At 41.4% G+C, this 24,584-nt stretch overlaps 3 protein-coding genes across 7 annotated transcripts in view; 2 read left to right on the top strand and 1 right to left on the bottom strand.

Moving 5' to 3' along the window:
- Positions 1-141: 141 nt before the first annotated feature.
- actmap (actin maturation protease) lies at positions 142-7,287 on the bottom strand. Its single transcript, XM_078792913.1, has 6 exons — positions 6,626-7,287; positions 5,761-5,829; positions 5,491-5,612; positions 5,287-5,413; positions 1,170-1,240; positions 142-1,110 (listed from the first exon to the last, which is right to left on the bottom strand). The coding sequence occupies exons 1-6, from the start codon at positions 6,805-6,807 to the stop codon at positions 773-775; spliced, it is 909 nt and encodes a 302-aa protein (XP_078649039.1). The 5' UTR covers positions 6,808-7,287; the 3' UTR covers positions 142-772.
- A 626-nt stretch (positions 7,288-7,913) lies between these two features.
- Positions 7,914-10,956, top strand: snrpa (small nuclear ribonucleoprotein polypeptide A). 4 transcript variants are annotated; one of them, XM_058079277.2, is made up of 7 exons: positions 7,914-7,967; positions 8,277-8,349; positions 8,630-8,802; positions 8,878-9,024; positions 9,121-9,267; positions 10,050-10,138; positions 10,222-10,956. In XM_058079277.2, exons 2-7 carry the CDS (start codon positions 8,277-8,279, stop codon positions 10,379-10,381), a joined length of 789 nt encoding a protein of 262 aa, XP_057935260.2. In that variant the 5' UTR covers positions 7,914-7,967; the 3' UTR covers positions 10,382-10,956. The 4 variants fall into 4 exon arrangements, with proteins under 4 accessions (XP_057935260.2, XP_057935262.2, XP_057935263.2 ...); XM_058079279.2 differs by having other exon boundaries at positions 7,961-8,049; XM_058079280.2 differs by lacking the exon at positions 7,914-7,967 and adding an exon at positions 7,980-8,049 and having other exon boundaries at positions 8,272-8,349.
- Positions 10,957-16,389: 5,433 nt separating this feature from the next.
- The window catches only part of LOC131134224 (protein serrate), a 42,062-nt gene continuing 33,867 nt past the window's right edge, over positions 16,390-24,584 (top strand). For both annotated transcript variants that reach the window (XM_058079257.2, XM_058079254.2), the window contains exons 1-2: positions 16,390-17,035; positions 23,196-23,528. In XM_058079257.2, coding sequence (XP_057935240.2) covers positions 16,910-17,035; positions 23,196-23,528 — 459 coding nt within the window. In that variant the 5' untranslated portion in view covers positions 16,390-16,909. The remainder of the gene's footprint in view (positions 17,036-23,195; positions 23,529-24,584) is intronic.

Here is a 24,584-nt window from a genome sequence, read left to right as displayed (position 1 = left end):
ACACCTACCATGAGTTCATGAGTGCGTAAGTTCTTTCATGAAAGCTAGTTTTTCATGAAAATCGCTAACAAAAATGTAGTACGTTTATGTTAGCATGCTAACAATGCTAACATGTGGATGTTACTGTGCTAACATCTAACATAATGGTGTCTACCGATGAAAACACTAAACATGCTACCGTGCTAATGTTAGCATGCTAACATGTAGCATTATAGTGATGTTTATATATGTGTCTAATCATGAAAATCACAAAAAAATGCTAACATTAGCATGCTAACACGGGTTAAATGTCTCGAACAAGTGTTCAGACCATTTTTTTATATTATTATGATCGCTCAACGTTAAAAAACAGTTAAATGATAGTTTAAAAAATAGTTTAAAAATAGTTTAAAAATTTCTGGATCCAGACGGTGATCCCGACAATTCTGGCAAAAACAAAAACATTTACAAAAATACAAAACATTTTTGATTGTATAGAGTTTTAAAAACTACAAATATGACTTAGGGGTTAAACCTACGCTAATGTTAGCATACTAACATGTAGCATTGTAGTGATGTTTATATATGTGTCTAATCATGAAAATAGCAAAAAAATGCTAACATTAGCATGCTAACACGAGTTAAATGTCTCGAACAAGTGTTCAGACCATTTTTTGATATTGTTATGATATCGCTGAAGAACCATTTGTTAATTCAGTTAACATGTAAAAATACTGACTACTGTTTGAACGGGCTTGAACATGTCTCATAATGTCCTATGATATTTTTCACATTAGGTCCTCGCGTGCAGTAAAACAGCCTGACCAGCCAACCCGACCTCTAATCCTCCTTCAGGAACCACATATGTAGTCCCATCAGCTGACCTCTGAGGGTCCATGGTCTTCAGCTGCTGGTTGCTACCGGCAACACTATCCAAAGTCCACATCTGGTAGCGAAGACTTTTACCCTGCTTGGCCAGGATGTAGACCTCTCTGAGGCTTGAGGTGCAGACAGCGGGACATGATGAAGAAGAGGAGGAGGAGTCTCCACACAGGTGAATCCACGGCAAGGTGGGGTCAGGTTGAGTGTGTTGTATGCTCCCGCTTCCCTGGTGCATCCCCAGGAGAACACCTGGATAAGGTAGACGTGTTAAGTAGTGCAAAAGTGTTTTCTGACCTCCATGACTTTACCTGACACTACAGCCCAGTGTGCCCTGTGGCCTGTGCGGCAGCATGGCTCGTGGTTGTAGTCTTCATCATATCTGGGTGTCTGATGTCAAAGTATTTTGACAAGTGCAACATGGAAAACAGTTTATCTGCTAGTTTAGTAGCGGTCTAGACCCGCACCTTAGAATGACATGTTATTATGAGACCCGTTTCTCTCAATATGATGCAGTGCAGCAACAATACAACAATACAAATCACAATGATATATACATGTATTATTGTTTATCCCGTGGGTTTGGTCTTTAGGTTTAACCCCTAGGTCACATTTGTAGTTTTTAAAACTCTATACAATAAAAAATGTTTTGTATTTTTGTAAATGTTTTTGTTTTTGCCGGAATTGTCGGGATCACCGTCTGGATCCAGGAATTTTTAAACAATTTTTTAACAATTTTTTAACAATTTTTTCACGTTGAGCGATATCATAATATATCAAAAAATGGTCTGAACACTTGTTCGAGACATTTAACCCGTGTTAGCATATACATGTATTATTGTTTATCCCGTGGTTTGGTCTTTAGGTTTAACCCCTAGGTCATATTTGTAGTTTTTAAAACTCTATACAATCAAAAATGTTTTGTATTTTTGTAAATGTTTTTGTTTTTGCCAGAATTGTCGGGATCACCGTCTTGGATCCAGGAATTTTTTAACTATTTTTTAACTATTTTTAAACTATTTTTTAACTATTTTTAACTATTTTTAACTGTTTTTTAACTGTTTTTTAACGTTGAGCGATATCATAATATATCAAAAAATGGTCTGAACACTTGTTCGAGACATTTAACCCGTGTTAGCATATACATGTATTATTGTTTATTCCGTGGTTTGGTCTTTAGGTTTAACCCCTAGGTCATATTTGTAGTTTTTAAAACTCTATACAATCAAAAATGTTTTGTATTTTTGTAAATGTTTTTGTTTTTGCAAGAATTGTCGGGATCACCGTCTTGGATCCAGGAATTTGTAAACTATTTTTTAACTGTTTTTTAACGTTGAGCGATATCATAATAATATAAAAAAATGGTCTGAACACTTGTTCGAGACATTTAACCCGTGTTAGCATATACATGTATTATTGTTTATTCCGTGGTTTGGTCTTTAGGTTTAACCCCTAGGTCATATTTGTAGTTTTTAAAACTCTATACAATAAAAAATGTTTTGTATTTTTGTAAATGTTTTTGTTTTTGCCAGAATTGTCGGGATCACCGTCTTGGATCCAGGAATTTTTTAACTATTTTTTAAACTATTTTTTAAACTATTTTTTAAACTATTTTTTAACGTTGAGCGATATCATAATATATAAAAAAAATTGTCTGAGCACTTGTTCGAGACATTTAACCCGTGTTAGCATGCTAATGTTAGCATTTTTTTGCTATTTTCATGGGTAGACACATATATAAACATCACTACAATGCTACATGTTAGCATGCTAACATTAGCGTAGGTTTAACCCCAAGGTCATATTTGTAGTTTTTAAAACTCTATACAGTAAAAAATGTTTTGTATTTTTGTAAATGTTTTTGTTTTTGCCAGAATTGTCGGGATCACCGTCTGGATCCAGGAATTTTTAAACTAATTTTTAACTATTTTTTAACGTTGAGCGATATCATAATAATATAAAAAAATGGTCTGAACACTTGTTCGAGACATTTAACCCGTGTTAGCATTTACATGTATTATTGTTTCCGTGGTTTGGTCTTTAGGTTTAACCCCTAGGTCATATTTGTAGTCTTTAAACTATCTTTTAACTGTTTTTTTAACGTTGAGCGATGTAATAATATCAAAAAATGGTCTGAACACATGTTAGCATGCTAACATTAGCACGGTAGCATGTTTAGTATTTTCATCGGTAGACACCATTATGTTAGATGTTAGCACAGGTACATCCGCATGTTAGCATTGCTAGCATGCTAACATAATTTTTTTTTTAGCGATTTTCATGAAAAACTAGCTTTCGTGAAAGAACTAACACACTCATGAACTCATGGTCGGTGTCAGCATATTCATGTTAGCGTACTAACATAATTATACTTACATTTTTAGCATATTCTAAGGTAAGCACTTAGTGCTTTTTTTGATAGGTGTTAGCATGCTAACCCTTCCATGTTATGTTTTCATGGGCAATTCATCTTGGATATGTAGATAAAATACATTTAGGTCTAATATTTCTGGTGCAAAGCACAAAATGTTGGGAAATATGGCGCTTGGCTGTGCTCTTGGGGTGCTTTTGTACTTGTTATTTTATTACATTATTATTATTAAAAGAGTTGAATGTGTTATTACTAGGGATCTGTCACCGATCAGTGTCTTCCGTTTCCAAGTTGATCACTTGAGGCTGGTGCTATTCCAGTCAGCGTGCATGAAGTGCCTTGCCCTAACTAACGTCTTGTGTAACGTCCTCCTCCCACTTCCCTTTCCAGCGTGCAGGCATGCTAAAACTTCACATCGGCCACGAAAACTACCTTGCGTGAGTAGCACGTTAAAAAACGGCATTTGAAGAACAAACAAGTGACGAAGTATGGTGAGTTTCTTGGGCACATTGTCCACCATTTCCAACCAAAGCAGACAGTGGACAACACTTTGCTCGTATGTGCGTGACAGCCAGAAGGCTTAGCTAACAACCCGAGAAATAATTGAATTAATCAGACGCGATCACCAGCTTTTCTCGGAAGAAGACACCGAGACACTCTCTCACTTCACTGGTGTTGTGACGTTAACGAACGAACCGGTTCTTTTGAACGGCTCATTAACATGAACGACGGGAACCGAGTCGCAGCTAGGAACCGTCTGGCTTCTTAAAACTTCACTCATTCATTCATTTTCTACCGCTTATCCTCAGCTGGAGCCTATCCCAGCTGTCTTCTGGCGAGAGGCGGGGTACACCCTGGACTGGTTGCCAGCCAATCACAGGGCACATATAGACAAACAACCATTCACACTCACATTCATACCTATAGACAATTTGGAGTAGTTTTTCCATGTTTTTGGAATGTGGGAGGAAACCGGAGAAAACCCTGAGAAAACCGGGAGAACATGCAAACTCCACACAGAGGGAGGGTGGATTTGAACCTGTGTCTCCTAGCTGTGAGGTCTGCGCGCTAACCACTTGACCTCAGTGCAGCCCTTCTTAAAACTTAATTTTTCATTCATTTTCTATCGCTTTTTCCTCACGAGGGTCGCGGGGGTGCTGGAGCCTATCCCAGCTGTCTTCGGGCAAGAGGCGGGGTACACCCTGGACTGGTGGCCAGCCAATCACAGGGCACATATAGACAAACAACCATTCACACTCACATTCATACCTATGGACAAATTGGAGTCACCAATTAACCTAGCATGTTTTTGGAATGTGGGAAGAAACCGGAGAAACACAGAGGGAGGGTGGATTTGAACCTGTGTCTCCTAGCTCTGAGGTCTGCGCGCTAACCACTCGCCCGCCGTGCAGCCCTTCTTAAAAACTTTCATTCATTCATTCATTTTCTACCACTTTTCCTTACGAGGGTCGCGGGGGTGCTGGAGCCTATCCCAGCTGTCTTTGGGCGAAAGGCGGGGTACACCCTGGAGTGGTGGCCAGCCAATCACAGGGCACATATAGACAAACAACCATTCACACTCACATTCATACCTATGGACAATTTGGAGTCGCCAATTAACCTAGCATGTTTTTGGAATGTGGGAGGAAACCGGAGAAAACCGGGAGAACATGCAAACTCCACACAGAGGGAGGGTGGATTTGAACCTGTGTCTCCTAGCTGAGAGGTCTGTGCGCTAACCACTTGCCACCGTGCAGCCCTTCTTAAAACTTAATAAATATAAAAATGAGCCAAATGAAACAGTTTTTTGAACGTCTCTTTGAAAGGAACGGCTCACCAAGATCCGGCTCCCCTAAAAGAGCCAAAAATCCCATCTCTACACGCCACTGGACGTTCTGCTAGGTTTTATGTTCCCACAAAAAAAAATCACCTGCTCTTCATGAATTATTTACATATCCATCGGATTGGAACTTTTCATTGACTTCAATACCTTCAATTTTTACGTACACGAAACACAAAAAATGACTCGTTTTCTTGAATGTGTAGGTCAAGGATACGGGATGAGAAGCGGTTGTCTGGCCCACAAGTGCCCTATAATCCTCGACGCGTTGCCACTCAATCCACCTGACAGCAGTTCTGCTTTACATCCACAAACCTCCTCGGCCAGTAGCGCCATGTTGAAGGCTGATGAAGTAAGATTACCTTCTTGTTACATACTAAACATTTCCCTTTTGTTTCTTTTTTTTTTTTTTTTTTTAAACCTGAGAACATTTCCCCCTGTGCTGTGAAGCCTCGCCTTCGTGCAGTCTGAACAACAGCGTCCATGTCAACAACAGTGTGCTGGAGGAGGTGAGCGGCCATCCACAAAGCCACCAAACCGCACCTTAAAGATAAACAAAACACATAGTGTATAGTACTGAGCGTACAGTCACACCATAGCAAATATGTCTAATAATGATGTCAGTACAGAAATACATCAATAACTGGTTAGTCAAAGGTGGAGCATGACTACACTTGGATTCAAAACTTACTGTGGACCATCTTGGACCAGGGAAGGCACATATGTGTTCATTAGTATCCACTGTAGATCCTTACTGAAACTGAAACACAATTAAATTATAGATCTTATAATAATAATAATAATAATTCAGCAACTGATACAATTTAAAATAAAAATTTGAATTCAATTCTAATAATTGGTTAGTTAATTTCTATTTGTACAATTATTTCATGTATATATACACTGTATAAGATGTCTCTAGTGTATTAAAAAAATCCACTACACCACCGCTATACTGTACAGCGCCACTAGAGGGCGCCCCGTACCACAGTGTGAGAATTTCTGCTCTTTCAAAAAATGTCTCTGTGTGATATCTATAAATAGTGAAACATATAGGGATTTTTTTTTAAGTGACGTTAGTGTTTGAAAATAACTGGACAAAAATTAAATTCTAATCATATTCAAATATGAATGTAACTGATAATAATAATATAATATTAAAAAGAATTAACAATACACTGAATTGGGATTGATTAAAGAATGCCATAATAATATAATGTATAAAAATACATTGCATTTTCATAAACAGGGCACTAAGTTGATATTGATTTCATAATATTAATAAATAGAAAATCCATTTATTTTCTACGCTGCTTATCCTCACGAGCTGGGGTACACCCTAAATTGGTCGCCAGCCAATCACAGGGCACATAGAGATAAATAACCATTCACACTGCATGATAGACGTGAACCAACTGTACAAATTGACTAAGCTGTATTAAATAAAAATGATACTATTATTTAAAAAAAGAAATACCACTACTACTGTAAATACAGGTGACACATCTCAGGTACATGGTGCAAATTATAATATTTCATTGTAATCATGCAATTACCTGCTTTCTCTTTGTTGAATAAGCATAATGGGCTCTGTGTAATCGCCCTCAATGGCACTTCTGCTGAGTCCTATGATCTGATACAGCTTCCTTTTCTTCTTCTCACTGTTCTCTGTTGAGCATGGAGGTTCAGGTGGAGGAGGCGGACGAGGTGGAAGCGGGGGCACGGAACACCCAGACATTCTTCCCAGAGATTATGACTTTGGACTGAAATAGAGGATCTGAAACAGATCCTTGCATCACAAATATACAAAACCTATCAGTAGTCGTCCTCTTCGTTTTCTGGAGCGAATGCTACAGTTAGCTACACGTTCACGCTTGCTAATATTATAGCAAACTACATTAATGTGCTTGTTAAGTAAAAGTTGTGGTGAGAATGTGTACCCATTTTTAGACTAGCTTAGCGCTCATTGTTTATGACCATATATGGAAGCGTCTTCTTCGTGTGTGTTTTTTGTTGAGTCGATCACCAACCGCCATTTTGTCGCCCTCGTTGGTACGGAGGAAATGTGTGCTTTTTGTTAAATTATGTCTGTATTTATGGACTATATCGTATTTATGAACGTGTTCATCTTAAAAGTGTGAAATTTGAACGTGAAGAAAGAATTGTGGGGATGCATGACTATTGTTTTAAAGTAATACACAACCTGGACGATAGGTGTGGTGGTCGCGGGAGTGCCTTTCTAAATTGAAGAAGAAGAAGCCCAGCGTTTTCTTTGGCTATTATCGCGAGACAAGCGCGGGATTCATCTCTTGCATGTCAGGTATGTACACAACTCAAAAGGTAAAATAAATAAAATAATTAGTGATGATCAGAGAAAGCTGTCGTGTGTGCGTTAACCAGGTTTAAAACGTGTATTTTCGGAATCAAGACATGATGATGTAATATTTGAATTAGTTAAGTCAATAAAGAAGGTGTGAATTATTGTTACTAGTAAGAAGGGGAAAGAAGATATGACTTGATATCTAAATAGTTCGCTAAAACAGACGAGGAAACAGGTTTGTGTGTCTATTGCAATGAAACAGAAAACAGCATGTGTTAATTCATTGTAGTAAATGATGAAAGAAAAACCGAAGATGAAGCTGGAAAAGAGCATATTAGCATGGTAGTTGAGGGTAATCTGCAGTCACATTCAAAACATGTCGGGTTTAGGAAAATATGTAAGTTCTTATAAAAATTATTTCGTTTTTTTAATTATTATTACTATTATTATTAATATTTTAACATATTGAGGCACGCTCTTTACCAGAAGGTGGCAGTAACGTAAATTGCTTGCCAACCGCCAATAAAGAAGAAGAAGAAGAGGACGAAGCAGAAAAAGGATAGGCGAAGAAGAAGGAGGTACGTTCTTGTTAGTCTTTATAGTAATTCTCATTTTGTGTATAAACGAATACGTTCTTTAGGAAGCGTGTATGGGAACACTGTAAGTTTTTCTTTTAAATTATTAAATTCATTCAGAGCAATTGAAAAACTATGCGATTGCAAGACGATAGAACTTGGTTTTAGTTAGCAGTTTGGCTAGCGTAAGTGCACGCCGTTCAAAATGAATGGCGGTTGCTATTGCTAGTAGTTTAGCTCTTCACCCAAACGGTTAAATGTGTATTTTCTCTCTTTGTGTCCGTTTACGTGTCTCATTTTGAACAAGTTTAGATGGCTACGACGGAGGCTCGACCCAATCACACAATTTACATCAACAACTTGAACGAAAAAATCAAGAAAGATGGTGAGTTCCGCTTTATTTGTATTTCAGCGCACATTGCTCGTAACTTAATGCTAATCGTAATGGTAGTCTGGTAGTATACTTTCCTGGTTACGGAGACTTGGATATACGTTTCATTTATTTTAAAGAGTTGTTGAAATTGTGTTTTTTTCTGCAACATTTGGTATGTTCTCAATTGATATTCTATACAATGGACAATTGTGTGCCTCCTTGATTACCGAAGTCACGTGATTGTAAGGTTAAATGTATACATGGAGTAATTATTTTTTTCGTTTTTTTACAGAGTTGAAGAAATCGTTGTATGCCATCTTCTCACAGTTTGGACAGATTTTGGATATCTTGGTGGCACGTACCTTAAAAATGAAAGGCCAGGCTTTTGTCATCTTTAAAGAGGTTAACAGTGCCTCCCACGCCCTCAGGTCCCTGCATGGATTCCCATTTTATGATAAACCGATGGTATGTCACTCACTTGATTTCACACAGCCTGCATCGTTTATGAATATGTTCTCAATCCTTGAACTTTCCCTACAGCGTATCCAGTATGCCAATCAGGATTCCGACATCATTGCCAAAATGAAAGGGACTTACGTGGAGCGTGATCGCAAAAAGGAAAAGAAGAAGCCTGTGAAACCGGAGTCAAGTGGCAACAAGAAGTCTGCTTCCTCTGGAGGCATGGCTGTAAGCGAAACGCGTTTGATATTTTGAATCGGTGTTGAGTCCCAGAGGTTATCGCACAAGTACACATATTATGAACAATAATTATTGAATTCTTAGGGAATGCCTGCAATGAACCAGGCCCGCATGATGCATATGCCTGGACAGCAAGCCTACATGCCCCCGCCGGGCATGATGCCACCTCCCGGGATGCCTCCAGGCGCAATGGGTTCTGGTCAGATGATGTCCGGCCAGATGGCGCAGCAGGTATCGTCATTAAGAGCATATTTTTCCTCTTCTTTTATGCTATAGCATTACTGGTGTGCAGGATTGATTTGTGCAAAATGACACCAGGAAACAGGAGTTCAAAAATCAATTCTCCAAGGAAATTTAGTAAAACTGACTCCTTGATGACGATAATTATTGACCATAAATGATCAGTAATGCATACAGACCAGAGTTGGTTAGTTTTTCATATCGGACAGAAAGCAGATTAAACTCTGTCCATTTCATTTGTGAATTATTGTGTTTTTGCTGGCGTTTGTGTTCAAAATAAGGTAAAGTTCTGTATAGATTTGGATGAATTTTTCCGAAATGGGATATGGAAGAACTGATTTAAATTTTGTGACTGATCCCTTAAGTCACAGGTGGGCAAATGTTTTGACTCGTGGGCCGCATTGCTTTAACAAAATTTATGGGACTATATATTTTACATGTAACAGTCCACCTGGAAGTATTGTATCTGTAAAGGTGTGTGTGTGTTGTGTCCCTTTTTTCCAGGAGCACTTTGTAAACGGCAGACCACATCAAATAACTAAATTGATAGAAAAAAAAAAACTTAAACCATCAAAAGGTTGGCTCAAGCCATGATTCCTGGTTCTATGTTAAGTTTAAATTAAATACTTTGGAAAGAACAGACGGGCCGTATTCATACACTTGGCGGGCCGGATGCCGTAGTTTGCCCACCCCTGCCTTAAATTATTAGCCATATTCTCCTCAGGTCATGCCCATCCTGTTTCTAGTTGTTAACTATACGTTTGTGCTTCCAGGTTTCGGAAAATCCTCCCAATCACATCCTCTTCCTCACCAACTTGCCCGAGGAGACCAACGAACTCATGCTGTCCATGCTCTTCAACCAGTCAGTAAAAAAAGCCCTCCACATATATATATTTTTTGGTCTGTATCCATCTTTTATAAACACATGTCTGTCTTGTTTCCCAGATTTCCAGGATTCAAAGAAGTGCGTCTGGTCCCCGGTCGCCACGACATCGCCTTTGTGGAGTTTGACAATGAAGTGCAGGCGGGCGCCGCACGAGAATCACTGCAAGGCTTTAAGATCACCCAAAGCAACGCTATGAAGATCTCGTTTGCCAAGAAATAACAGGCAGGATGAGACCGGCCTCTTTGACACACTCACACACAGGTCCGAAACTCAGAATTTTTTTTAAAGATATATACAGTCACAAAAAAAATTTGACCATCTTTGTTTCTTCTGTTTCTTGATCCATTTTAATGCCCGCTACAACTAAAGGGACATTTGTTTGGACAGATATAATAACAAGAATAGCTCATAATGGTTTGAGCTAGCAGCGTTCAAGGTTTTCTTGATAATCAAAATCACTTAAGTTCTTACATCAGTAGCGATAGCATTGCACTGCTGAAAAACGTTAATATTTGTCCATATAAAGATACATTTAGTTGTACCAGGCATTCAAATAAACAAGAAACTGGGTGCTCTAATCATTTTTTCCATGACTGTATATATTTACTGGTTATGTTCTGGGATTACATGGTGTAGTTTCAAATTCTCTACAATTCCTGCATTGCTGCTCTTATGTTTTGTTTTGTTTTTTAGCGTTGAGTTTTTTTGTTCTAAAGCATTGCACCCAGTGTCTGGCCTGTCAGACATTGTACCTGGAGCTGTTCATTTTACAATTAAAACGTTCTCAGAAAAGATTTGCTGCTTCATCACAGTTTTTTTTTTTTTTTGCTCCTCCTAATCGAGTATTCTTAAGATCAGCAGATGGCGCCTTCGGACCAATTTGAGGCAATGGGAACTTCACTCGCCCAGTGGAGGTGGGTGTATGAGCAGCTGAGACCAACATTTGCCATCCCAGGCTCATATTTGGAGCTAAAGTGATGTCACACACACCTAATTTGTGCAAATATTTTATGTCTCAAGATCTTTACAAACGTGTCCAAATTGTGCCTCAAGTGTCAATATTTAGTGTGGATACCTTTACTTTCTATTTTGCCCCAACTCTTGGGCATGGTGCTGTTCTGGAATCCTCTTTTAGGCCTTCCATGATGACATCATGGACACCTTCGGGTTGAGGTCCAACACATTAAACATCACCTCCTTTTTGGTGAGTTGTTAACGTTTATGTTTGGCCATAATGTGACACGTTGACCACCATGTCTGACTAAGGAAGAGACACTTGTCCTCATGTATACCCATTTGATGAGTGTGGCAAAAGGTCCGAGCACTAGTAGGCTTTAACCACTTCAACCTCTGCAGCAATGCTGGCACCACTGAGCATGTGCACGCGACCTCTATGATGGACCATGACCAGGCCCGCTCCGGGTGGAACTGTATGGTCTTTCGGCTGTGCTCACTTTCAAGGTGTTGGCTGTCTTATACCCGAGAATGTCTGTATTTAGAGCATACCTGGAGAGTTCTTTTCCATGAAGTGCCGTGTTGAACTTCCAGTGATAAGTGTGAGAGCAATAACACCAAATTTCACACACGTCTGGGGGGACAAAAAAATGGCGAACTGAGCTCAGTTTGCAGTGTAACATAGACATCCAGTCACTTTTGTTGGCAGGAGTTAAAACAATGGTTTACACTGTTTTACACCTACTATACATAAGTAATGGTAATGGTTTTATTTCATTTAAACATGCATCAGATTACAATTGAACGCATCACATAATTCGTTCACAGTTCCACATGTCCAAAAGGAGTAGGAAGAAGCAAAGCTTATTAAATCCTGACCCTCCATCTGGTACTTTTACAATCAGTAACTGTTACATTTGTTCACTTCCTACTTTCCTAATATAGTTTAAGTTTTTTTTTATTCATTCATTTTCTACCGCTTTTCCTCACTTGGGTTGCGGGGGGTGCTGGAGCCTATCCCAGCTGTCTTCGGGTGAGAGGTAGGGCACACTGGTGGCTAGCCAATCACAGGGCACATATAGACAACCATTCACACTCACATTTATACCTATGGACAATTTGGAGTCGCCAATTAACCTAGCATGTTTTTGGAATGTGGGAGGAACCCCATGCATGCACGGGGAGAACATGCAAACTCCACACAGAGATGGCCGAGAGTGGGATTGAACTCGGGTCTCCTAGCTGTGGGGTCTGCGCGCTAACCACTCGTCCGCCTATTTTATTTATGTATTTATTTATTTTAAGTCAGACTCTTAATGACATTTAACACGGTGGTCCACCAATTAGCGAATGTCCACTTGCCCCCCCCCCCATTCCCAACGGGCCCCTTTTTTGTAGCCTTCATGTGGCACAGTAGCTTTGCAGAGTAATTATATGCCCCAAAGACCAGCGTATTCATGAGTGCAGTGTAGTAGGATGTGTGAATTAGGCCTGAACAGCTTAATTTGGAATCACTGTGCCCACTGTACACACTCCCAGGGTACCCCGCCCCCCCTGTTGTGGACTTAAACTGTGCCCTGAGTTATTGTCTTTAGGTTGTGCTTTACGTGTTCGCACAAAATGCACATTCTTCCGGCACTTTCCCAAGCCTTTCCACACTCCCTTATTTTGCCTTGAGAAAGCACTGACCTTAGCCACCAGGGCGCCATGTGTGTGAGTCAATGAGTGTGTGTGTGTGTGTTGCATGTTTCTGGCACTATGCCTAGCGCCTTCCTCCTCACCAACACAGTGTTCTTCCAGTTGCACGGGATGAAAAGGCAACTTATCTGTTGGCTTGCATGTGGGAGGTGTTTACGTCACTCTGCGGTGGAATAAAGAGTGACAGATCGTCCTGAAGATTTTGTACCCCCCCCCCTCTTTCTCCAGACCATATCGCTTGTCAGTCTGCTTCCTTTCTGATACACTTGTGTGAAACAGCATTTATATTTTTCACATCTTGGAAAATGTTGCTGCAAATAGACATCGCTATATCGCTTGCACGTAACAATTTTGACATACAGTATAATCGTTATACCTTAAAGGTCCCATATTATATTTTTTTACATAATATAAACAAGCAGACCTCCACGGTGGTTGAGTGGTTAGCGCGCAGACCTGGCAGCTAGGAGACCAGGATTCAATTCCATTCTCGGCCATCTCTGTGTGGAGTTTGCATGTTCTCCCCGTGCATGCGTGGGTTTTCTCAACACATTCTTAACACATTCATTGGGTGCTGCAATGACGTCAGCTTCCCTCTTTTTGTTTTGGGCTTCAGGTCCTCAGGTTCCCTTTGGTGGACAGAAGCAGCATTACAGCACCATTTTCTATGCATTCTATGCTCTCTTCCAATTAAATTTATTTTATTTTTTTTAAATTGAACAAAATGCATTATGGGGGCTGCCCAGAAATCAAGTGGTTAGCACACAGGCCTCACAGCTAGGAGACCTGAGTTCAATTCCACCCTCGGCCATCTCTGTGTGGAGTTTGCATGTTCTACCCTTGCATGAGTGGGTTTTCTCAACACATTCTTAACACATTCATGGGGGTGCTGCAATGACGTCAGCTTCCCTCTTTTTGTTTTGGTCTCCAGGTCCTCAGGTTCCCTTTGGTGGAGAGAAGCAGCATTACAGCACCATTTTCTATGCATTCTATGCTCTCTTCCAATAAAATGTATTTTATTTTTTTTAAATTGAACAAAATGCATTATGGGGGCTGCACAGAAATCAAGTGGTTAGCACACAGGCCTCACAGCGAGGAGACCTGAGTTCAATTCCACCCTCGGCCATCTCTGTGTGGAGTTTGCATGTTCTACCCTTGCATGAGTGGGTTTTCTCAACACATTCTTAACACATTCATTGGGGTGCTGCAATGACGTCAGCTTCCCTCTTTTTGTTTTGTGCTCCAGGTCCTCAGGTTCCCTTTGGTGGACAGAAGCAGCATTACAGCACCATTTTCTATGCATTCTATGCTCTCTTCCAATTAAATTTATTTTATTTTTTTAAATTGAACAAAATGCATTATGGGGGCTGCCCAGAAATCAAGTGGTTAGCACACAGGCCTCACAGCTAGGAGACCTGAGTTCAATTCCACCCTCGGCCATCTCTGTGTGGAGTTTGCATGTTCTCCCCGTGCATGCGTGGGTTTTCTCCGGTTTTACTCCGGTTTCCTCCCACATTCCAAAAACATGCTAGGTTAATTGGCAACTCCAAATTGTCCATAGGTATGAATGTGAGTGTGAATGGTTGTTTGTCTATAGTATGTGCCCTGTGATTGGCTGGCGACCAGTCTGGGGTGTACCCAGAAATGAAAGGAAATGAAAGGAATGAATATACAAGCAGTATAGAAAATGGAAGTGGGTGTGACACGGGATGGGCTACGATTGCATCAGAGGTGGTATGTCCATTTTTTCATGCATAATGTTGTGAAAACTCAGAATTTCCGAGTCAACTGACGCTTGTGGGTGCTTGTTGTTGTAGTATATCCTACACACCCGTCTCTTTTACTTCAGTCTGTCGAGCCCCACACTGTTTGATGTTTTCTTTCTATTCTTGGAGACTGCTATTCCCTCACCTATACGCAAGTGCTTGCTCATGTAATACAAGGACAGTGTTTACTGCTATTTTTTACTACTTATCTATTCTTCCTGATAACTTCTTCAGGTGAGACGCAGAGAATCTCATGAAGTCTATTTCCGGATGCCACTGAGGTCAGAGCTCCTTCATGCAAATCAAGGACCACGGTTCCTCAAGGGCCCTCTGTTCTGCTCGGGTTGGGTCGTTTGGTGTGGGAGGGGGGGCTCACTGGCACAAGCTCCAGGCTCGAGGAAACACCAGCGGGTTGTCAGGGAAAAGTTGTTGAGCAACAAGAAGACCACCAACGTGCCGACCGATAAAGAAGGTACATTGTATGGACGGCCAGCTGAGACATTTTATGGAGAAAAACACGCCATGTGATTTTTATGGATCTGAATTGATGTTTGCAGCCTTCATCACCACCATCATCGTGACGAGCCGTTGGTTATTTGAATCTGGATCACCGAGCAGTTGTCAAAACAAGTGTCATCGCACTGTGATGGTGGGTGGGAGAAAATATTTACACTCTAGAGTAGTCAGTGTGCAGCTTGTGTAAATGCCACAACCTGTCAATATTATTTTCATGTTGACTAGTGTGGTTCAAAGCGTCAATTTATGCTTCACAGTGTCAAGTCAGTACAATTTATGATTCCCTCAATGGACCGTAGCAACCCCCCCCCCCCCCCCCACCCAGTGCTGAGAGCACTCATGCAGCCCTAGACTTTGCCACCATGCCTGACCTTCCACAATCACTGTATCTTAGTAGTCACTCCTGTTGTCAATTTTGTTTATTCATTCATTTTCTACCGTTTATCCTCACAAGGGTGTACTGGAGCCTATCCCGGCTGTCTTTGCAGGTCCAGGTACACCCTGGACTGGTGGCCAGCCAATCACAGGGCACATATAGACAAACAACCATTCACACTCACATTCATACCTATGGACAATTTGGAGTCACCAATTAACCTAGCATGTTTTTGGAATGTGGGAGGAAAACCGGAGTACACGGAGAAAACCCACGCATTCACAGGGAGAACATGCAAACTCCACACAGAGATGGCTGAGGGTGGAATTGAACTCGGGTCTCCTAGCTGTGAGGCTTGAGTGGTAACCACTCATCCGCCGTGTAGCCCTGCTCTAATAATGTTAAAAAACATTCATTCATTTTCTACCACTTATCCTCACGAGGGTCACAGGGGGTGCTGGAGCCTATCCCAGCTGTCTTCGGGCGAGAGGCAGCCAATCACAGAGCACATATAGACAAACAACCATTCACACTCACATACATACCTATGGACAATTTGGAGTCGCCAATTAACCTAGCATGTTTTTGGAATGTGGGAGGAAAACCGGAGTACCCGGAGAAAACCCACACATGCACAGGGAGAACATGCAAACTCCACACAGAGATGGCCGAGGGTGGAATTGAACTTCGGTCTCCTAGCTGTTGTCATTTTCAGTGGATTGTTAATCTACACTACCAGACAAGCTGTACACTGACTACTCTTGTATACTCTTGTCATGAAGCAAAGTTTGCAACACACACACCCAGAGAGAGAGAGAGAGAGAGAGAGAGGAACTTTTGTCAGCGCTTGGAATCTTCCGGACAAGAGCTGAAAGACGGATATTCCCTGCCCGAGGACACACCCTCCATGCTCTCTTCTCTCCCGCTTTTCTCTCATTGTTTCTCACGCTGGGTCGCCGCCAGGCTTCGTTTCTGGTTGACAAATGACCAGCAGCCGACCCCCTTTTTTTTGGGATGAGGAGGTGCACAAAGAAGACTTAACTTTTTATCCTGGTGATAGACAACAGGAATTGGATTTTGGAATCGATCATACGGGGGATTTGTCGATTGGTTGTTGGGGGTTTGATTGATCAGCCTGAAAAAGAAGGAGGAGAGAGCGCGTCGCCTAATTGGGATGAGAGTTCAACTAAAGTGAGCCGCCAGATTGGAGCTTTTAAAGCCTCTTAAAGAAACCAACCGTAGCCGCGCTCTTGTTGTGGTGCGTTCGCGGACACACACGGTTGACACCTTAACCGGACAAGGAGGTGCAGGTGCGGTGGGCGGTGGGTGGAGGGCGATCAATCCGAGCTGAAGATGAAGTAACGCGGACTCCGGAGGAAGTGTTCCAAGATTTGGGTCGGAATAAGAGGAGAGTGTCTCCTCGCCTCCAGGGAAGGGATGGAGCAAGGCACAAGTCGCTTGGAGCCCAGGAGCGTCACCGGGAGAAGGAGTGACCGACACCCGGGTATCCTCCACCTGCCGCGGACTGTGTTTTTCCTCGTCGCGTTCACCGTGCAACCACAGGTAAGCCGATGATTAAGTGCCTATTTCCGGCTCCACTTAAAGCAGCTGACTTTTAACACTAGTTCACTTGTGTATATATACTGTATACGGATACAATTAACCCCCACCCCCCTTTCTTCTCTTTTTGTGCTGCCCACCTGTTGTTCCAGTCCAGTCAGCCATAGTAATTGCGTGGCTGCAAAAAAGATGATGAAATCACTTGGTTACATATTTTCTGTGATGAATATTGTTTCATATTTCCTTCAGCTGAATTGACAGGAGATGCTGCATGTGTACTGCAGTCCTTTTGTAAAGATAAATCATCATTATTATGGTCCAAAAGGTGCATTATTGTGAATCTCATTACATTGGTGTACTGAATGTTCATCATCAATGTACATGTACATTTATTGGATGCCATGTTCCTCCAGTGAAGATGTTGCTGATCTTTATCAGAAAAAATATACTGTACAGAAGATTTAATGCAGTAACACAACACTGACTTTATGCTCCTGTGATGTGTGTGTGTGTGTAATTGCAAGGGTGTTTTATTAACACTAAACACACATCCTAGCACCTGTGTAGTCCTGGGTGTGTGCAAAGACCCCCCCCTCCCCCGGGCCACAGCCTAGCAAACTGGGGCGTGTGAATGTTCGGGCAGCACTGTGTGTGTGTACGGCTGAGCAGCTCCATACACTCCACTCCCTGCATTCTCTGACCACACACACACACACACACACACAATCACAGCCTCTTGAGATGCATCATCAGGAGATGCTAACCTGAAGCTCCATCTGTCGTTGCAGAAATTTTACATCAGTTTAGACATTTTGACCTTAGAGGAGATGGCATTCTTGACAACATCTTGGAAGATTATTTTGCTGAAAAGTCTTTCTTTGGTTGCTATAATTGGTCGGTTGTTGTCAAACAGCCCTTTCACATAGATGATGCTAAAGGGCAGCATCGAACCCCCTTTTAGTCTTTCTGTTAAAGATGGAAATGATGGGAATGTTCTGGCTTTGGATGTAATACACACAGGTGGAACAGTGGCTGTATGTTTTTGTTGCTAAAAGGCATAATTTGGCATAATTATTCCCATTTTTTGTCTTTGCATTGTACATAAGCAATTTTTACAATGACTGTAAAGTGCTGCTTATGCGAGGGGGACTAAGGTGCCTTCTAATATGTCTCTGATGTGACGAATGAGCCCAGTTTATAATTTAACCGATTCTACTACAAACCAGAGGAGTTGGTGACTTTTAGAAGTTTTGCAGAAATTGATAAGATATGAGGGTGAAATTGGTTAAATATGTAAGGATTGGGGGCTGCACGGTGGTCGAATGGTTAGCGCGCAGACCTCACAGCTAGGAGACCAGGGTTTAGTTCCACCCTCGGCCATCTCTGTGTGGAGTTTGCATGTTCTCCGGGTACTCCGGTGTCCTCCCACAAAAGTGTCTACATTTTTGTTGCTATTTGCTGTTGAAAAAATAACTGGAGAGAGTTTGGAAAGTCATCAGGTTTGGCAAGAAAATCGGCACGTTAGCAACACTGGGCTGCACATGAGATTGGGAGGAAGGGAAAAATGTTCACAGATGAAGAATACATGAACGAATCATTCAAAAATATCAGAGTATCGATCCTCAGAATGAATAAATAAAGCTAATTATTCTGAAAATGGGCTACACGGCGGTCGAGTGGTTAGCGCGCAGACCTCACAGCTACGAGACTAGGGCTCAATTCCACCCTCGGCCATCTCTGTGTGTGCGTTTGCATGTTCTCCCTGTGCATGCGTGGGTTTTCTCCGGGTACTCCGGTTTCCTCCCACATTCCAAAAACATGCTAGGTTAATTGGCGACTCCAAATTGTCCATAGGTATGAATGTGAGTGTGAATGGTTGTTTGTCTATATGTGCCCTGTGATTGGCTGGCCACCAGTCCAGGGTGTACCCCACCTCTCGCCTGAAGACAGCTGGGCTAGGCTCCAGCACCCCTGCGACCCTCGTGAGAATAAGCGGTAGAAAATGAATGAATGAATGTAAGGATCGGAATACCCCAAATTTAAGGAAATTGGCAATTGCCAATGGATCGGTCCATGCTTAGTCAATATACTGGGAAGAAAAGGAAGACTTTCCTTGCTGTGCGTATGATGATAAACAATATGTTATCTTATCTCTTATATTTACACCATTTATGCAACTGTACTGATTCCAAATCCTTCCGCTAGTTCAAAGATGAACCCTTTTTTGTGTAGGTGGTTACCGGGAGGTTTCACAATGGGCTCCTGTTTGAAACATCTGGCTTTACTTCTAACCCACTTTACTCGTTCACACATATGCTGTAAAGCAAGGAGTGGCCTTCGAATTGTTGTTTTTTTTGTCATATTTTTGGGTACAGTACAGAAATGGCTGGCATCTCATGTCTCTGGTTGGATTGAGCGCTGAAACACCGGAATGCCGGGAACAAGTCAGACACAGACAGTAGAGGAGGAGGAAGAAAGGAAGGTGTAGAGTGATGAGCATCACTATATCTCCACCGGCCTTTTGATGATGGATTTAACCCCCCCATAGATTTTGCCCCCTGGACCACTGATCCCCCTATCTTATCTCCCAGCAGCTCTGGGACAGGAACAGAATGGGGGTTACGGTATTGGTATATTAATGTCGATTAACACAATTATACAACAAACATCACGAATAGAGTCAAAACAGCAGCCAAAGATCCTTTATATGACAGGAGTGCTCAGCTCTTTTTAGGAATCTAGTGTAAAACTGGTCGTCAAACGCAAATATATGAGTCCTGTGGTCCTCTTAAGACTCTACTAATCGATGCTGTATATGAGATGAATGCTGTGCTGTTTATAAGGCTCTAGTCCAGGGGTCTCAAACTCAATTTACCTGGGGGCCACTGGAGCTAGGAAATCAGGTTTTGAAAAAAAAAAAAATGCATTTATTAAAAACAGAAAAATGAATAAACTTTGCTTTGGTTCCGATTTTCTACAAGAAAAGCTCTGATAAAACATTCCACTGTTCTCAAATATCTTAATTTTTATTTTTCTACACAAAATAAGATCAAGAATAAATAAAATCAATCAATCAGTAATAAATAACCACATATAGTTGGTGGGTAGACAAATTATTTTTTTCAGATTAAAATGAACAAAGCATTATTAGAGCCCTGTAGACATGACAAAACACGACTATAGTCACATTTATACTCTTTTTATTTACAACATATTGCGCAACTGCAGGGTCTTGAGACACATGCTAACTCGCAAACTAGAGAGCTAGCGACCTAAACGGTAGCCTCCAAGTTATTTCCTTTAAACTTCATTCATTCATTTTCTACCGCTTTTTCCTCACGAGGGTCGCGGTACACCCTGGATTGGTGGCCAGCCAATCACAGAGCACATATAGACAAACAACCATTCACACTCACATTCATACCTATGGACAATTTGTCGCCAATTAACCTAGCATGTTTTTGGAATGTGGGAGGAAACCGGAATATCCGGAGAAAACCCACGCATGCACGAGGAGAACATGCAAACTCCACACAGAGATGGCCGAGGGTGGAATCGAACCCTGGTCCTCCTAGCTGCGAGGTCTGAGCACTAACCACTCGACCGCCATGCCGCCTCCTTTAAACTTAAAAAGCCAAAAACTTACCACTTCCACACGGATAGGGAGGATAACTATTAACAGTTATTTAACCTTTAACATGATCATTAATCAAATTTTCTGGGTACATGATACCATACAGCATCCATATCAAACTTGCGCGGGTCGCACTAACATTAAACTTTCATATCAAGGCGGGGGCCTCAAACTAGTGTCCTGCGGGCCACATTTGGCCCACGGGACGCGTGTTTGAGACCCCTGCTCTTGTCAAAGATCCTCTATATGACAGGAGAGCTCTGTTGTTCAGGGAAATGTGCTGTAAAAAGGTTTAATGGTTGAATAGCTCTGGTGTAGACTCTACATTGACAGAATTTGGGCTCACACACTGTTTGTCATTTCTTTGTGTATGACGTTTATGGCTCTTAATGAGCTGTCTTTAGTTCAGTGTTGCGCAAGAATGCTTCACATAAATAAATGGGCTTTATTACTCGGTAGAGTTGTGATGGCAAAGAGAGATAAGTTTGTGGTTTTTTTTTTTTAAGCCATTGTTGGAAGCCAAAGCAGTTGTTTCACCACTGGTAGACTGATAGCGCCCAGAAACACACACACACACACACACACACACACACACCTGACCCTGCAGCTTTCAGACTCTCAGGGGGTCTTGTTAACTCTTCAATGTGTGTGTGTGTGTGTCCTCCACCCACTCATCTCCAACCATTAGAGTGAATAAAAAGAAGAATGGTGACAGAGAAAATAGTCAGAGGAAAGAGAAATGACAGGAGGAGAATTACAGCTTGTTTCCATGTACAAAAAAGAAGAAGAAGAAGAGGAGGAGGAGGGAAAAACTGCTGTCCTCCACCTCCTCCTCCTCCTCCCTTGACAGGAGAGTGCGGAATACAAGAGGAGTGGCCGTGACACACAGAAGGAGAAAAGAAAGGAGATCAAAATGAAGAGATAATAAACGGCACAGGAGCTTGAAGCCTTTCTATCAATATTCACTCACTTTGCAGAATAACCGATATACGCTAGTACATGTTTGACGACATGGCGTCTGTCTATAAGAACGTTTATTCGTACATTTGTGTTGGTGTTTTCTTTGTGAAGAGAATCTATTGAAATCCTGCACATTGTAGGTAGGGATGCACTGATGCACACTAAGGCAAGGACGTTTTGGAGTCTGAGGCAAGTTACTGCACAGTTAAATAAAACGATGTGATTAATGAGAGCATACTAATATGTTTGATAATGAGAAGTACTCGGAGCCTGTGATACGCTAATCGCAGAGGTGGTGACTCCCGGGAGCGTGCCGCGGAAGCTGATTGTGCACTGACTGCTTGTGACTGCTGTGATGTGGCGGCAACCGCAGAAGGATAGATGCTTTCACTTTTAAGTCCCTAAATACGAGAAAAGTGCCTACGTTTTTGTTGCTATTTGTTGTTGAGAAAATAAGTGGAGAGGGTTTGGAAAGAAAATCGGCAAGTTAGCAACAGTGGACGTGAGATTGGAAGGAGAGGAGAAAACTGTTGACAGATGGAGAATACATGAACGACTCATTCAAAAATATCAGAGTATCAATCCTCAGAATTAATAAATAAAGCTAATTATTCTGAAAATGGGCTGCACGGCGGTTGAGTGGTTAGCACGCAGACCTCACCGCTAGGAGAACAGGGTTCAATTTCACCCTCGACCATCTCTGTGTGGAGTTTGCATGTTCTCCCCGTGCATGCGTGGGTTTTCTCCAGGTACATTTCTATGCTTGTACAGGGTCAGGAAAAATTGTCTGACACATTTGTAGGTTAAATAAAAGCAAAATAAAGTAAAGAAACAAAAAAAGTATTTTTATTTTCGAAAAGGAGACCAAAGTTCAATAAATAAAATAAAATAATTAAAAATTAAAAAATAATTAAAGAAAAATAAAAGCAAAATAAAGTAAAGAAACAATAGTCTTTTTATTTTCGAAAAGGAGACCAAAGTTCAATAAATAAAATAAAAATTATTAAAAATTAAAAAATAAAGAAAAATAAAAGCAAAATAAAGTAAAGAAACAATAAAGTCTTTTTATTTTCGAAAAGGAGACCAAAGTTCAATCCCACCCTCAGCCATCTCTGTGTGGAGTTTGCATGTTCTCCCCGTGCATGCGTGGGTTTTCTCCGGGTACTCCAGTTTCCTCCCACATTCCAAAAACATGCTAGGTTAATTGGCGACTCCAAATTGTCCATAGGTATGAATGTGAGTGTGAATGGTTGTTTGTCTATATGTGCCCTGTGATTGGCTGGCGACCAGTCCAGGGTGTACGCCGCCTCTCGCCCGAAGACAGCTGGGATAGGCTCCAGCACCCCCGCGACCCTTGTGAGGATAAGCGGTAGAAAATGGATGGATGGATGGATGGAGATAACAATTAAAAACAGATGACCACTTTTACAAGCAAGAGGAGGCAAATTGACTCATTTTATTGTAAAGGTTGCCGACCCCCTGTGCTGAACGATTACTTTTCTGACAGTGTCAATCAGTTTTGTAAATGTGTAATACATGATGTCATTGAACTCTTTATGTACTTTTTAGGCGGTGTGGACAGTCGGCATGTTTGAGCTCCAGATCCGTCACTACCAGAACCCAAACGGACTCCTGCTGAACGGCAACTGTTGCGACCTCCAGGTCGGAGTAGGGCAGCGCTGCTCTTCGAGAGACCAGTGCGACACTTTTTTCCAAGCCTGCCTCAAAGAGTACCAAAACCGCGTCGTCCCTACCGGAGCCTGCACCTTCGGTTCGGGTGGTACAAAGATCCTGGGAGGAAATTCCCAGTCGCTCCGTGGTCACCATGGTCATGATGGAGGAGTCGGAGGAGAGGATGGGACTAATGGACTCATTGTCATTCCCTTCAAATACGCCTGGCCAGTAAGTACAGGGGGGCAAAGCTGGTTATCTGTGGGGTTACCAAGGTAACAGACTAAGCTTCAAGTACAACAATGCACTCAAACTGAGGCCGGGTGGAATAACAATCACCCTCAGAGGCAGAGTTCAGATTCCTTTTCTTTCCCTCCCCTGCCAAGCGGGGCCGGGTGACAAAGGGTTTATCGCTAGATCTGGTAGGGAAATTCCCTTTTTAAAGTGCCGCCTTCAGGTCCATCATGTTTAATTGACTCACGGTGCAAAGCATTCTCAAACCATAACAGTTACATCCCACATATGTAACAGCATAATGTATTATACTTTTGTATATTTACTTGTGTTTACAGGCCGTTATCACCGTTGTTTTTGGTGATTGTTACAATTTAGCTGCTGAGAAAATGCACCGCAAGGCAATGTTAAAAACGATACTATACTGAACTGCTGACTACCCTAATTTTCATCCCCTCACCCGAGCACAGTAATTAATTAGCCCAACAATATTGATTATTCGACCAATACACCTGAAACCACTCGGTCTTAGTTGTTTTTTTTTTTTGACATAGCACTCAAAGTCCCAGAACACTAAAGGTATGTGTTGCATTTAAAGACAGGAAAACAATGAACTGTTTGACATAACCCTCTTTCACACAGCAACACAGTATCCCGCAATCAGATAATATATATCACTGCTAGCTAAAGATGTCCCGATCCACATTTTTCCGATCTCTCATCCAATAAATGTCCATATAATAAAAGTTAAAATTTGGAAAAAAATTGGTGTCCAAAATACTAATACAACTAATTATTTGACATGGTCTAGGATCAATTTGTGGTGTGATTTCAAATATTTGACTTTTTTATTTTTATTTTTACAAATTAGCAATAAGCTATGTTTTTGTGGTACCTTTATTCTGTACCACCACAGTATGTGCTGTTATTTTGAAGGCAGGAAGTATTGTTGTCATTTGATAAACGGTCTATACTAATACAACTAATCATTTGACATGGTCTAAGATCAGTTTGTGGTATGATTTAGAATATTTGACTTTTTTTTTTTTTTTT

The sequence above is a fragment of the Doryrhamphus excisus genome, linkage group LG8 (genome assembly GCF_037039965.1).
Source record: "Doryrhamphus excisus strain RoL-2023G ecotype Guam linkage group LG8, RoL_Dexc_Guam_v1.1, whole genome shotgun sequence".
Classification (NCBI taxonomy): domain Eukaryota; kingdom Metazoa; phylum Chordata; class Actinopteri; order Syngnathiformes; family Syngnathidae; genus Doryrhamphus; species Doryrhamphus excisus.
This window is presented reverse-complemented; position numbering and strand designations above follow the sequence as displayed.